This window comes from Vitis riparia, chromosome 6 (genome assembly GCF_004353265.1).
Source record: "Vitis riparia cultivar Riparia Gloire de Montpellier isolate 1030 chromosome 6, EGFV_Vit.rip_1.0, whole genome shotgun sequence".
NCBI lineage: Eukaryota > Viridiplantae > Streptophyta > Magnoliopsida > Vitales > Vitaceae > Vitis > Vitis riparia.
In genome coordinates this window covers 6,817,185-6,830,403 of record NC_048436.1, presented here as the reverse complement: position 1 = coordinate 6,830,403, position 13,219 = coordinate 6,817,185, and the positions used below count along the sequence as shown (strand labels likewise).

The 13,219-nt window shown below is 36.2% G+C and overlaps 1 protein-coding gene across 1 annotated transcript; it reads right to left on the bottom strand.

Annotated features, from left to right (window-relative positions):
* Positions 1 to 273: 273 nt before the first annotated feature.
* On the bottom strand, positions 274 to 3,756 carry LOC117915934 (ankyrin repeat-containing protein NPR4-like). Its single transcript, XM_034831694.1, has 2 exons — positions 3,080 to 3,756; positions 274 to 1,156 (listed from the first exon to the last, which is right to left on the bottom strand). The coding sequence occupies exons 1-2, from the start codon at positions 3,653 to 3,655 to the stop codon at positions 440 to 442; spliced, it is 1,293 nt and encodes a 430-aa protein (XP_034687585.1). The 5' UTR covers positions 3,656 to 3,756; the 3' UTR covers positions 274 to 439.
* Positions 3,757 to 13,219: the final 9,463 nt, after the last annotated feature.

The window sequence follows — 13,219 nt, the reverse complement described above, 5'->3', positions numbered from 1 at the left end:
TTTTGATCAAAATATATAAAATATTGTTAGTATTTTCATCCTTCCCTCAACATGTATTAAGGTTATCTTGACACAGGACATATATGTTATGTTTGTTCCCGAAAAATTTGAGGAAAAATATAAAAGAAAGAAAATAGAAATAAAAAATAGAAGGAAAAAAAAAAATGTAAAGTCAATAAATTATTTTTATTTTGACGGCTCTTACGATGAAGCCAAAGGTGATGGGAACCTTGGAGCTGCCGAGCTTGTAGGTGAGTTTGTTGAGATTGGCAATGGTGAAAGATAAGCTTTATCAGTATCAAGGTTGTTAAGACACTGGGCTTACAACTAGCATAAACGCTGAGCTACAGAGGAAAGAAGCTTTCATTCTACACAAACAACTTCATCATGTACATCAAAAAAAGAAAGAAAGGTTCTGCTCATTACATCGTCCACAAGGTCAAGGACTATATACTTTGTAGTCGTTTTCCAGATCAGACGACTGTCTCTTAGTTCTTAACTTAGATCCTATCTTGCCTAAAGCCTTTCCTCCTGCACAACTAACTCCATGAAGCATCGCTTGTAAGGCGTTAATAGTGAAAAGAATGTAGACCAAAATCATGATTGTAATGAGGTATATGACAAGGAAGGTGATGGCATTGGGCGACATGGTGAGCGATAAAGCTATGTAAGTGACCGCCATGCAGATAAGGGAAGCGGGCAGGAGAGCTGCCACAAAGTTCTTGTTCCGAAACGAGAAAATGAGGAAGATGGAAGAGAAGAATCCGGCCGTGTTGAAGGACATGAAAAGATAGTATGTAAAAACCGGGCATGTATCGGATGGATCCTCTAACGATATCTTTTGCCGCTCACGGAACATGCAGTCGAAGTTCAGTTTCATGCCTTGTTGCCAAATGGTTGGAGGAGGGGCAAGGCCTGCTTGGTAGGTGACTGTTGCTATCAAACTGGCCACAACCAGGATCATATCCTCTGCCTCAAACCATAACCGCTTTAACTTATTTCTTTTAGATTGATTTGGTTGTTGGTGCAATGGGGAGGGATCAGTTATTGGAATTATTCCCAGATCAGTTTGAGGTTGCTGGTCTTGGACATCTCGGGGAGAGACCTCTGAAACATCCTTGTCTTGCTTGCTTTGATTCTTGAGTAAGTTCTGTGCCTGCATTTACTTTGAAGTCGTCAGTACTTATATAATAGCAATGGCAATTCTGTTTAAGCAAACAGATATGAAAGGAAAAGGCATTGCATATACGAAAGAAGGTTTAGTTTGGTTGACGTACAAGGGAATTAAATTTGTTACAGGGGTTTTATACTCATAGGCTATGTTTGGTATTTGGAAAATTTGTGGGAAAGTGTAAAGGGCAAAAAGAATAGAGATGAAAAAAAAAGGAAAGAAAGAAAAAGTGAGAAAAAAAAGAGAGAAAAAGATCTATGTTATGTTTGGTTTTTCGAAAATCAATTTGAGTGAAAGAAAATAAAGAAGAGAAGTAAAAAAATAAATAAATTTAAGGTTAAATTATTTTTATATACTTCTTTAAACTTACTTATTTTCCTCCTTTATATATATATATAATAATTTAAAAATGCATGAATTTTTAAGTGATTTTTATTATATTTGATTTTTTTTTAGTGAAATCAAACATGAGAAAACAATTTTTTTAAACAATTTTTTTTCTTTTCCTTAATATTTTCCTGGAACCAAATATAACATTAAAGCCAATAAATTATTTTTATATCATTTTTCAAACTCATTTCACTTATTTATTTCATTATATAAAGATTAAATAATTTAAAAATATATAAATTTTTAACTAATTTTAATTATATTTGATTTTCTTTTGTATCATTCTTCATAGTGAAACTAAATGTGAGAAAAATCATTTTTTTTCTTTTCTAATACTTTTTAAGAATCACATAAAGGTTTCTTTAGTATTTTCCAAGAACCAAATATAATCTTTAATTATGTTTGGTTATCAAAAAGTACTAAAGAAAGAAGAAAACTACATTGAAAAATGATTTTCTTATATTTGGTTGTATTATGAAAATATAAAAGAAAATTAAATATAATTAAATTTTGGAGAACCAAATAGGGTTAGTTTTTTTTTTTAGTACTTGCCAATTTATTAGATGGCAAATTGAGATAGAATTTAGGAAATGAGAAGAAGAATATGAATGGCAAAAATTTAGGCTTTGGCAATACAATGTCCAAAAAATAAAAAAAATGATTAGTAAAATTGCAATTAATTTAAATCAATGGTTTCTCGAAAATAATGGAAAAGGAAAGGAAAAAATAGCCACCTTTGAAAATATTAATTAAAAAAAAGGGATGTGAAGAGGAAAATGAAATAATTAAAGCCCAGCCCTTCGTAAGGGTAAGATTTGATGAAAAATGCATGGAAAAGAAAATATAAAAGAAAAAATAAAAGGAAAAAAAATGAAAGAAAATAAAAAATAGATTAAAACTTAATAAATTACTTTTATTTGTTACTTTAAGCTCATTTGATTTATTTTAACTCATCCATATAAATATTAAATAATTTTAAAATACAAAAGTTTCTAATTAATTTTAATTATATTTGATTATCTTTAATAATTTTTATAGATAACCCAACATGAGAAAATAATTTTTCTTAATATTTTTCAGGAATCAAACATAACATAATAAAAAATCTAACAAAAATTCTATCGAAAAGAAAATAGAGATGATTAGTATATAAAAAGAAAATGAAAATAAAAAAAAATTGAAAGTCAATAAATTGTTTTTATTTATTATTTAGAAACTTATTTCACTAATTTTTTTGCTTGTATCTATGAATAAAAAAAATATTAAAATATAGAAAATTTTAATTAATTACATATTTTTCATAATAAAATATATTATTAATTTCATTCATTTTTTTTTTTAAGTTTTGATTCAATACACTTAGCTTTTATTGATTTAAAATTTCATTAAATATCTTTTTTATTATTATTATTTTCACTCACTTTTTTTTTTTCTTCAATACACCTAGCTTTACCATAAAATAATAATAATAATAATAATAATAATAATAATAATAATAAAAATGGAAGTTATTGTTACCTGGACCTGACCCTTAGCCACAGCCAACTTCAAGACAGTATGGCCTTGATCATCCTGGGCGTTTATGAGTCGATCACGATCATCCTCCCCAAGTTTTTCCACCAAAACTTTGAGCACTTCAAACTGGCTATTCTTCACAGCCAAGTGAAGAGCAGTCTCCCCTCCACCACTTACTTCTTTAACAGCCTCGTAACAGTGGGAAAGCAACTCCCCAGCTATCTTCACCCTCCCTTTGATAGCTGCGCAGTGAAGTGGAGTTCGACCCACCTTGTCCTTAACAAGGCAAAGGCCCGAATCCAGGGACAAAAGCTCTCTGGTCATCTCAATGTTGCCCATGGCTGCAGCTATGTGTAAGGGACTGAACCCATCCTGGTTCAATTCCCATGCAAAGTTGGGCATTCTGAGGAGCATCTCTTTTGCAAAGTCTGTTTTAGCAGCAATTGTGGCAATGTGCAGTGGAGTGTCAGCAGAGGAGGATAGAGCAACTTTTTCTAGGAGAAGTGGATCTTCTTCTAGTAAGGAATTCAAGGCAGCAAGGCTTCCCAGCCTTGCAACACTGTAGAGTCTTGGATCCATGAGAGTGTGGGAGAGAATAACTAGAGTTAGATGAGCATTTAGATGTGTATTTGGGGAAGAAAGAGATGGATTTGTGTACAGTGATGGAAAGGGAATTTGGTGTAGATGGAAAAGATAACGTTTGGTTGTAAGTGCTTGTTCTAAGGGTGACATGAGTATCTAACATTCAGACCAGAAGGTCAATGTTCCTGTTGCTCTACCATGGGAAAAGGAAAAAAACGAAAAAAAAAAAAAAAAGTTCGAATTTTGTTAAGTTTTACAAGTATGTTAGTATATTGTGGACTGCTGTCTTTTAATGAAAAACAATATTTTATAAAAAAAATCCGGAGTTGCTATTTATTTTTATTTTTATTTTTATAAAAAATAAAATAAAAAACTAAAATCTCAAGAAAAATAGATTTTTAAACTTTTGGAAAAACGCGTCTTTTGAAAAACCCGAGTCTAGATTTAGGAATCAAGTTACCTATTAGGAACCAAATAAAATATCCAAAATTTGTAAGATCTAAACAACACGAGAATTTTAACCAGATATAATATTCAATGAATTTCTAATCATGAAAAATTAATCAAACATGCATTCAATGAATTTTTAAAACTTAATTAAAAAATCTCTTCCAGAGAGGTATGTGGACTGTTTGTTCATGTCCCATTCACATGGTGCATGATGGCTCAATTTGATGGTGTCCTTGTCTTCCTCAATTTTCTCTTTAAAATTGGTGGCGTGTTGGTGTTTTTCATGTAGCAGGATATGCAACTTATCTGAGCTGCTGAATCTCCATTAGATCAAGGCATCAAGTAGCTGCAAATCCAAGCTTTCATTACAGCTGAAATGCGATGAAATCTCCATTAAAATCAAGCTTCCATTACGGCTCAAAGTGGTTAAAATCTGCATTAAAATCAAGCTTTCATCACGGCTCAAAATCGCATAAAAAAAAAATCAAGAGCATTATCCACTAAAACACGCACTCATGCAGCCATGTATGTATTCTACATTATTGCAGCCACCAAGGGCCATTTGATGGCTGCCACTTTCAGCCATTAAACTTCTCATATTGTATCCACTTTAAACAATTACAAGAATTCTCCATTATGCAACCACAACTTCCTTAATGTTCAGCCATAAGAATTTTCATTATGCCGCCACAATTTCCCCTTAATTTTCCACTGAAATTCAGCCTCCAAGAATCCACTAACAGCAATAAAAAATTCAGCAAGCACAATGGGAAGAATAGAACCCCACTTTCAGCAAATAAAAAAAAAAAATTCTGATTCTCTCCATCCATAGCCGTGTCTCCATCATGAAATTCTCCACTTGTAGCAATTAAAATTCAGCAACCTTTAAGCTCCATTCTCCATAAATTTTCAGCCACAAAAGTTCCATATTGCATTTGCTTTATTCAATCATATATCCACCATGATGCAGCCACCGTATTTGAATTGTTAATGCAACAAATTCATCTCATCTCCACGACCATAAACTTCCATTTAAATTAAACCTTTCAATCTCCCATTAACAGCCCGCAATTCAACTAAGAGTCTTCTTCTTCATTAAGCTCTCCACTAAGTGGCAAAAGTGGCTGCTAATGGTGTGAGCTGGAAGTTTCTAACAATAATCTGGTGCTCTTCTCAAGTCCCCATGTAACCGCAAGTCAAAACCCTTTCTTCCTCCCATGCCATCATCCAGAGAGTCATCCTAATTTCCAAAATTCGTATCCTTCAATATCTGGCAGCCCCTTTTCCCTAAAGTCCCAATGCCCTTCATCTCCAAAAATGCTCACCAAACGATGTCCTCTCCCATCTCAAATTGTCCAGCATCCGCAAGTCTCCTCGAACTCCAACAACTTGATCCCCCCATCCAAGTGGCAGCCCTTGAGTCCCCTAATGAATATTAAATCTCAGCCCGCATGCTCCTCTCCAATGACCTGATTCTCTCTATCGCCCAATGTGTGTGTTCTTAAAGAAATCTGATCCTTTGACTCCCTATAGCCCGTGTGCCTGTTCTTGAAGAAATCTGATCCTTTGACTCTCTACAGCCCGTGTGTGTTCCTGAAGTAATATGATCCTCACCTTTCTTTTTAAAAGAAATTCTGATCTTCCTTTTTTCCTAAAGTCCACTGCCCATCCCAACAAAGAAAAAATCCTTGATCCTCCTAAAACTCTCCTTAAAAAAAACTGTTGTAGAAAAATCTTCTATATGACATTGCCTCTCCCCCAATCCCTCCTCAATGCGTGCCTTTCTTCCCTTAAAGAAAATGGTCTTCCTTTGCAAAAGCGTGCCTCCACCGTTTGGACTTTTCCTAACCTAATATAGCATCTGCCTTCATCCCATATGCAGCCTCTATCCTTCCCAAACGTAGCCCAAAATTTTCATCTTCGACTTTCCTTGCTTCATTCCCCCAAAAATATGTAGTCATGTTATCCAACTTAAATGAGCTTCCATGTGGCAAATGGGCCTCTAGTTCAAAAGGCAACCACAGGAGAAGTCCCTGAAAGAAGCCTTTTGAATGCAAGTACGCCCTCAGGTTCCAATTTCACATTCTCAGTTTGAGATCAATTGGGAGGAGGATAATCCCAGTGGCATTTTGCTCAGTAAATAAAATCAATGCTCTAGTTCTAGCATGTGGAAGAACAAGCAGGCAAGATGGCTGGAAATTGTAGTTGGGTGGCGCCACTCTGATCCTGGTTATAAATGCTGGCTTTTGGGTATTGATGTTTCTACGCAAATGCTCAACAAACAGTTTCAGGATCCCTTTCTCTCTATTGTTATTGATCCAACAAGGACTGTTATGCTGGAATAAGCACTATCATTGGGTTGACTGCAAATCCAATTGTGAACTTTTCGGGTGTGGTTGGAAACAGTACTCCCTCTCTCTTGGGACTGATCTCTCGTTTGACACTGCCACTAGCAACCTCACCAAATGCAATGCAGGCCAGAGTTTCTCCAATGCTGACCTCGTTGTTGCCTTGATCTGGGATGACGAAGGAGACTCACTTAATACTTCATGGTCCCACACTGTAAGCCCATTAACTTTGCCAAAATCCAAGGACAGATGATGGTTAATCCTAAGCTGACGAAAATGGCCTCAGAAACCATGATGAGCATGAGATCTGAATGAAACTGATTAGGTACAAGATGAAAACAAATATGGTCGTTATGAGAGCATCAGTCCAGTTTCTTCAAATTGATAAATGGTAGTTTTTTCATTTATTCTTTCATTCGTTCATATACAGAGTATATATAGAGGGTAATCACCATTCTAAGAATGGAAAAGAATGATACAAGGAAATAATAATATAAGGAAATAACAACTAATATCCTAATATTTCAACTTTCCTAATATCTCAATATTCCTAAAATCTTAATATTCCTAATATCTCAACTTTCCTAATATCTAAACATTCCTAATATCTCAACACTAAATGATATAAGGAAAGAATGATATAAGGAAAACATTCCTAATATCTCGACACTCCCCTTCAAGTTGGTGCATAGATGACACACATGGCCAACTTGTCTAAAAATTTTGAGAACACTTGACTTGAGACAACTTTGGTGAGGATATCGGCCAATTGATCTTCTGATCGAATCTTAGGCAATTCCACAATCTTATCATCCAACTTTTCCTTAATGAAGAATCTATCCACCTTGACATGCTTTGTACGATTATGTTGTACTGGATTATGAGCAATGTCACATGCAGCTTTATTGTCACAAAACAATCGAATTGGTTGCCTAAATAGGTAACCTAAATCCTGTAAGAGGAGTCTTAGCCATAATGCCTCACAAAGTCCTAGAGTCATATCTCTAAATTCCACTTCTGCACTTGAACGAGCGACGACATTTTGCTTCTTACTTTTCCATGTCACAAGATTACCACCTACAAAGGTAAAGTAACCAGATGTAAGTCGCATGTCATCCATTGCACCGGCCCAATCAGCATCAGTATATACTTCTATACTCTAATGATCAACATTTTTAGCGAACAAAATTCCCTTCCCAGGAGCATTCTTCAAATACCTCAAAATACGCATGACTGCATTCATATGTTGCTCTCCAGGATTATGCATTTATTGACTCACTACACTCAATGCATAAGCAAGATATGGTCTTATATGAGCTAAGTACATTGATCTCCCCACAAGTTTCTGGTATCTTCCCTTATCGGTTGATACTTGATTAGACTCAACACACAATTTCAAACCTTCTTCTATTGGTGTATTAACAGGTTGACATCCCAACATTCCAGTCTCCTGTAAAAGATCTAAGGCATACTTTCTTTGAAACAGAAAAATTCATTCACTTGATCGAGAAACTTCAATCCCAAGAAATTATTTCAGAGGACCTAGATCTTTCATTTCGAATTCTCTAGATAGATAATTTTGCAGAGCTTTTCTTTCTTTAGGATCATTTCCTGTAACTACCATGTCATCCACATATACGATGAGTGTCGTAATCTTACCATGTTGCTTTTTCAAGAACAAAGTGTGATCTGAATTACTTTGACGATAGCCAAAAGCTCTCATTGACTTAGTGAACCTTCCAAACCATGCTCTCAGGGATTGCTTCAACCCATACAATGACTTCTTCAATTTGCACACCTTCTGACATTGCTTTTTTGACACCATGCATCCTAGTGGAAGATCCATATATACTTCTTCAAATAACTCGCCATGCAGAAATGCATTTTTCACATCGAACTGTTGTAATGGCCAATCAAGGTTTGCAGCTAAAGATAGTAATACTCGAACTGTGTTGATCGTAGCTACAGGTGCAAATGTCTCTGTGTAGTCAATTTCATAAGTTTGAGTGTACCCTTTTGCTACCAGTCTTGCTTTAAATCGTTCAATACTACCATCTGTCTTGTACTTCACAGTATAGATCCAACGACACCCAACTAGCTTCTTTTCTGGTGGACATTCCACGAGTTCCCATGTTTCATTCTTCTACAATGATTTCATCTCTTCATTCATAGCTGCTTTCCACCTTGGATCAGCTAAGGCTTCCTACACGCTATTAGGAATAACTACAGTAGATAATTGATTTACAAATGACTTATTTGATTCAGACAAACGATGGTTAGACACATAGTTGCTCATGGGATATTTGACTTTAGTAGACAATTCAGGTTCATATGTGGGTTTAGGAATACCTCTATTATGACGGTGTGGTAATCGTTTCATGAATGGATCAGGTTCCAAATTAAGAACACCCTCAATAGATGACAATTGGTTTGGTATTTCAGTGAAGACATCTTCGGACCCAAATTGTTGACCACTCATATCCAACTCACCCGTTTCCTGGTTTACTAGTTCAGATTGTCCAGATTCATCCTCCTTAAAGATATGATAATCATAATCGAGAGTCTGAATTTCCTTATGGTACTCTCCCTGAAGTTCAGACTCAGATGAAAAATACACCGAATCTTCATGAAACACCACATCCATTGTAATATACATTCGTCGAGTTGGAGGATGGTAACATCGATATCCCTTTTTGTGCAATGCATATCCAACAAACACACATTGCAATGCATGGGAAGTTAACTTGGTGCGTTGGTGTTTGTGTAGATACACAAATGCCACGTAACCAAAACACGAGGAGGTAGATTTGGGACGGTTGGGGCAACTACGACATTAGTAAGAGCTTGGAGAGGTGTTTGGAAGTTAATTGAGCTGGAAGGTACCCGATTGATCAAGTATGCGGCAAATGTGATTGCTTCTCCCCAATAAGATATTAGTGTTTTTGCTGCTATCAAGGAAACACAAGCAACCTCTAACAAGTGCAAATTTTTTCGTTCAGCGACTCCATTTTGCTGAGGTGTATTAGAACAAATAGTCTGATGAATGATGCCATGTCCTTCCAAATACTTTTGAAGATCAGAACTTTGATATTCTCCATCATTATCACTACGCAGAACCCGAACCTTTGCATTGTACTGAGTTTCAATCATTTTATGAAAATTTTGAAACAACAAGTTCACTTCATTTTTGGTCTTCATCAAGCATAACCATATCATTCTGGTACAATCATCAATAAAAGTAACAAACCAACATGAGCCACTCAAAGTTGGGACTTTGGATGGGCCCCAAACGTCAGAATGTATAACCATAAAAAGAAATGGACTTTATTTCAAAATTAACGGAAACGAAGCACGATGGCTTTTAGCCAATTCACAAATATCACAACGGAAACCAGAAATATCACTCTTTGCAAACAAACTAGGAAACAATTTTTTTAAATAATCAAAGGAAGCATGTCCCAGACGTCGATGCCACAACCAAATTTCAGACTTTTTCTTCTCCTCCTCAGATCTATCTGCCATCAAGGCTTGTTGCAACTTATTTGAATCCTTTGACTGCAAGTCCAAGTAATAGAGTTTTCCCCGCTTAATACCACAACCAATCGTCTGTCTTGTTTGGATGTCCTTAATCACACAAAATTTAGGCCAAAAAAATGACAATACAAGATAAGACTACAGTGATTTGAGAAACTGATAAAAGATTGTAATCTAAAGATGGAACAACTAAAACAGAATCCAAATTCAAAGTATCAGTAAGAGTTAAGGATCCTTCCTCAATGACTGGGGTTATGTTACCATTGGTTGTGGAAACAATTTTTTGTGAGGAAGGTTTAAGGGGTGAAACCTGTCTAGAATCAAAAGTCATATGGTCTGTAGCACCAGAATCAATTATCCATGCACTATTAATAACAGGTGTAAAAGTATTTAAAAACTTACCACCATGATCAGTAGCGGCTACCAATGCAAAGACTTTCTCACTAACATTAGCCTTTGTTTTTATTTCGGCAACAGTTGCAGTCGAAGTTTTCTTGGAATCCTTCTTCCATTGATTACGATTATTATCATTAATAACAAAGTGTTGACAGCCTAAACATGATCTAAAGGTCCATGGTTCAAACCCTCGGTTCCTCATTGTTTTCTTGGTCATACCAAGAGTCGTTGCTTTGAAATTGTGGGATATCCAGACTGATGGGATCAGTCTTATTGTAGTGAGTGCATTTGAAGGTTGACTTATCAATATTAAGGCTTGTCTTAGGATGGTTGATCGCTGTCGGACTACCGTAGCGACAAAATATCCAGGATTTCAGTTTCATGGCTCTGATACCATCTTCAAATTGATAAATGGTAGTTTTTTCATTTATTCTTTCATTCGTTCATGTGCAGAGTATATATAGAGGGTAATCACCATTCTAAGAATGGGAAAGAATGATACAAGGAAATAATGATATAAGGAAATAACAACTAATATCCTAATATCTCAACTTTCCTAATATCTCAATGTTCCTAATATCTCAATATTCCTAATATCTTAACTTTCCTAATATCTAAACATTCCTAATATCTCAACACTAAATGATATAAGGAAAGAATGATATAAGGAAAAAATTCTTAATATCTCAACACAGTTTTGCTTCAGAATCAGATATACAAGGGTGCGATACTAACATTGAAACAGAAAAGCAACTTGCCAGTGCAAGGCGAATCAAGGTTGAACACGCTACTGATGATGATATTTCCAGCATCCTAGGAAGGCAATTTTCAGATGCTACTTTACTTAGATTTGGTCACTGCTCCAATCTACTATCGGGTTAGAATTCTGAACGCAGCTCAATGGGAGTAGATTTGTCAGGACAGCTATTTTGGCAATTTAGCAAGGCCAGCCTGGATTATTCTCCTAAACCTAGCTGCAGAATGATGAGCCCTTCTCCATGCTTGGAACCTTGACGATACAAAACGGACACCAGCCAGGTAGTGATGGTCCTATCCCAAGGCGTGAAAATTAAAATGATGCAAGATGCCATTTAGCAGTCTTTTCTGGGTGGTTCTTAGAATCTCAGTCATGCTCTGATAAAGCTGTCAATTTGATGTATTTTAACAATTCGATGTGGCCTGCAGAAGCACATTCACTGAAAGTTGAAAATATTTTATCCCAGGGAAAGTCTGAGTTTCAAGAGATCCTGGTTTTTGAATTGTCAGCATATGGCAGAGTGCCTGTGCTTGATGGCTTTGTTCAGTTAAGCGAGAAGGATGAATGTGCCTATCAGAAAAGCAGAATGCTCATCATTCCCTTCGTTCAATTAATCCCCTAAGAGAGTTCTAGTTGTTGGTGATGGAGGGTTCTTGATTATCACCGGTTGGTCTTTTGCAGATCTTTAAAGTGAAAGTTTCTTGGAAGAGTACTCCTTCACATGGGATCGTAAAGATGACTGAATCTGAAATTTGAAATGCCAAGAAGAGCCAATGCATTTTGCATCTATTGAGGTGATGGAGCAGACATCATTAGAAGGTTCAATTGAGAGAACCTGCTGGTTCCAATAAGCCTTCACCAACTACAAGCCAAGCCAGGCTTGAAGTTGCTACTTTCAAAGGTTACATTGCACACCTAAGAAAACTTCAACCTGCACCAATGTCCTCTTGATGTCCAGATGCTAGAGAATTTTGTTGAATATGGTGTCATAAGTCATACTCCAAAAGTTCAATTCCAGAGGCAGTAGCAACTTCAGTAGTTAGATGATACCAAGCAAAATAATTCTACAAACCAGCTATCAGCTCTTGCAAAACAGGCATCTGGGGATCAGTTTCCATCTATGATCAATGAAATACCAATTTACGATGCATTACAGCTGTTTATGAATCAGATGCAGCATGGTGCACCTCAATCTGTGTAAAGATTTCCAAATAGACTGTCAAATGTCACTTTCCTGTGGTCTAATAGCAAATAAAGAAGCTGATTTTCCAGACTGCACAGGAACCTGTTGGCTCTGATTTTTTCTTTACGTCCCACTGTTGCTACAATAGGAGGCGTCCAGAATGGTTTTAATGCAACCCAAGCTGGTGCCATGGTTCTTGCTGATCGAGGTGTTCTTTGCGTTGATGAGTTTGACAAGATGAATGATCAAGATCATGTTGCTATACATGAAGTCATAGAGTAGCAGACAGTTGATATTGCTGGAAATTCTTAGAGTATTAATTCCTTCTGCTGATCTTGTGAATGGAAAACAATTAATTAGAAACAAGTTCCTGTTGGCTTATGTGGTATACTTTCCATTAGTTGAGAAGATCAGGAAAATAGAGACCTAAAGGGACAGTGGTAGGTTGGCACATGCAACCAGTCTTCTCTTACTCATTGGAGGCCATAAGTATGCAGGAAATGTGTTCGTTTCTGGATTAAACATTGATGGAAAAAAGTCAGTAGGCAATGGTATGGGGTATTTTTGTTTGAGCAACAGGTGAAGGTTATACAACTCTAGAACATGTCTACACTGGCAGGCCAAGGTGCAAAATTCAGTGAATCTGATTGGTAAGGTTCATGCTCCAGCTCAGTTTTAGCCGTCTTCTGATGGCAAGTGTTGGGTTGTCACTGTCATCACCCAGGACGCCAATGCTGCTTCCCATTCTCCGGCTCTATGAATTCCATTAATATCTGAAGATGATTTGGCCTATATTGCTGCATGTCATCTGAAGGAAATGACTCTGTCTGTACAGCTGGGAAAGTTATTCCTGATCCACCTCCACTCGATATAAATCTGGGCCCACCTTCTAA

Coding starts and splice junctions, on each gene's coding strand:
- LOC117915934 (XM_034831694.1), bottom strand. CDS start 3,655: ATGGATCCAAGACTCTACAGTGTTGCAAGGCTGGGAAGCCTTGCTGCC. Junction 1,157..3,079: donor TGGCTAAGGGTCAGGTCCAG/GTAACAATAACT, acceptor AAGTAAATGCAG/GCACAGAACTTACTCAAGAA.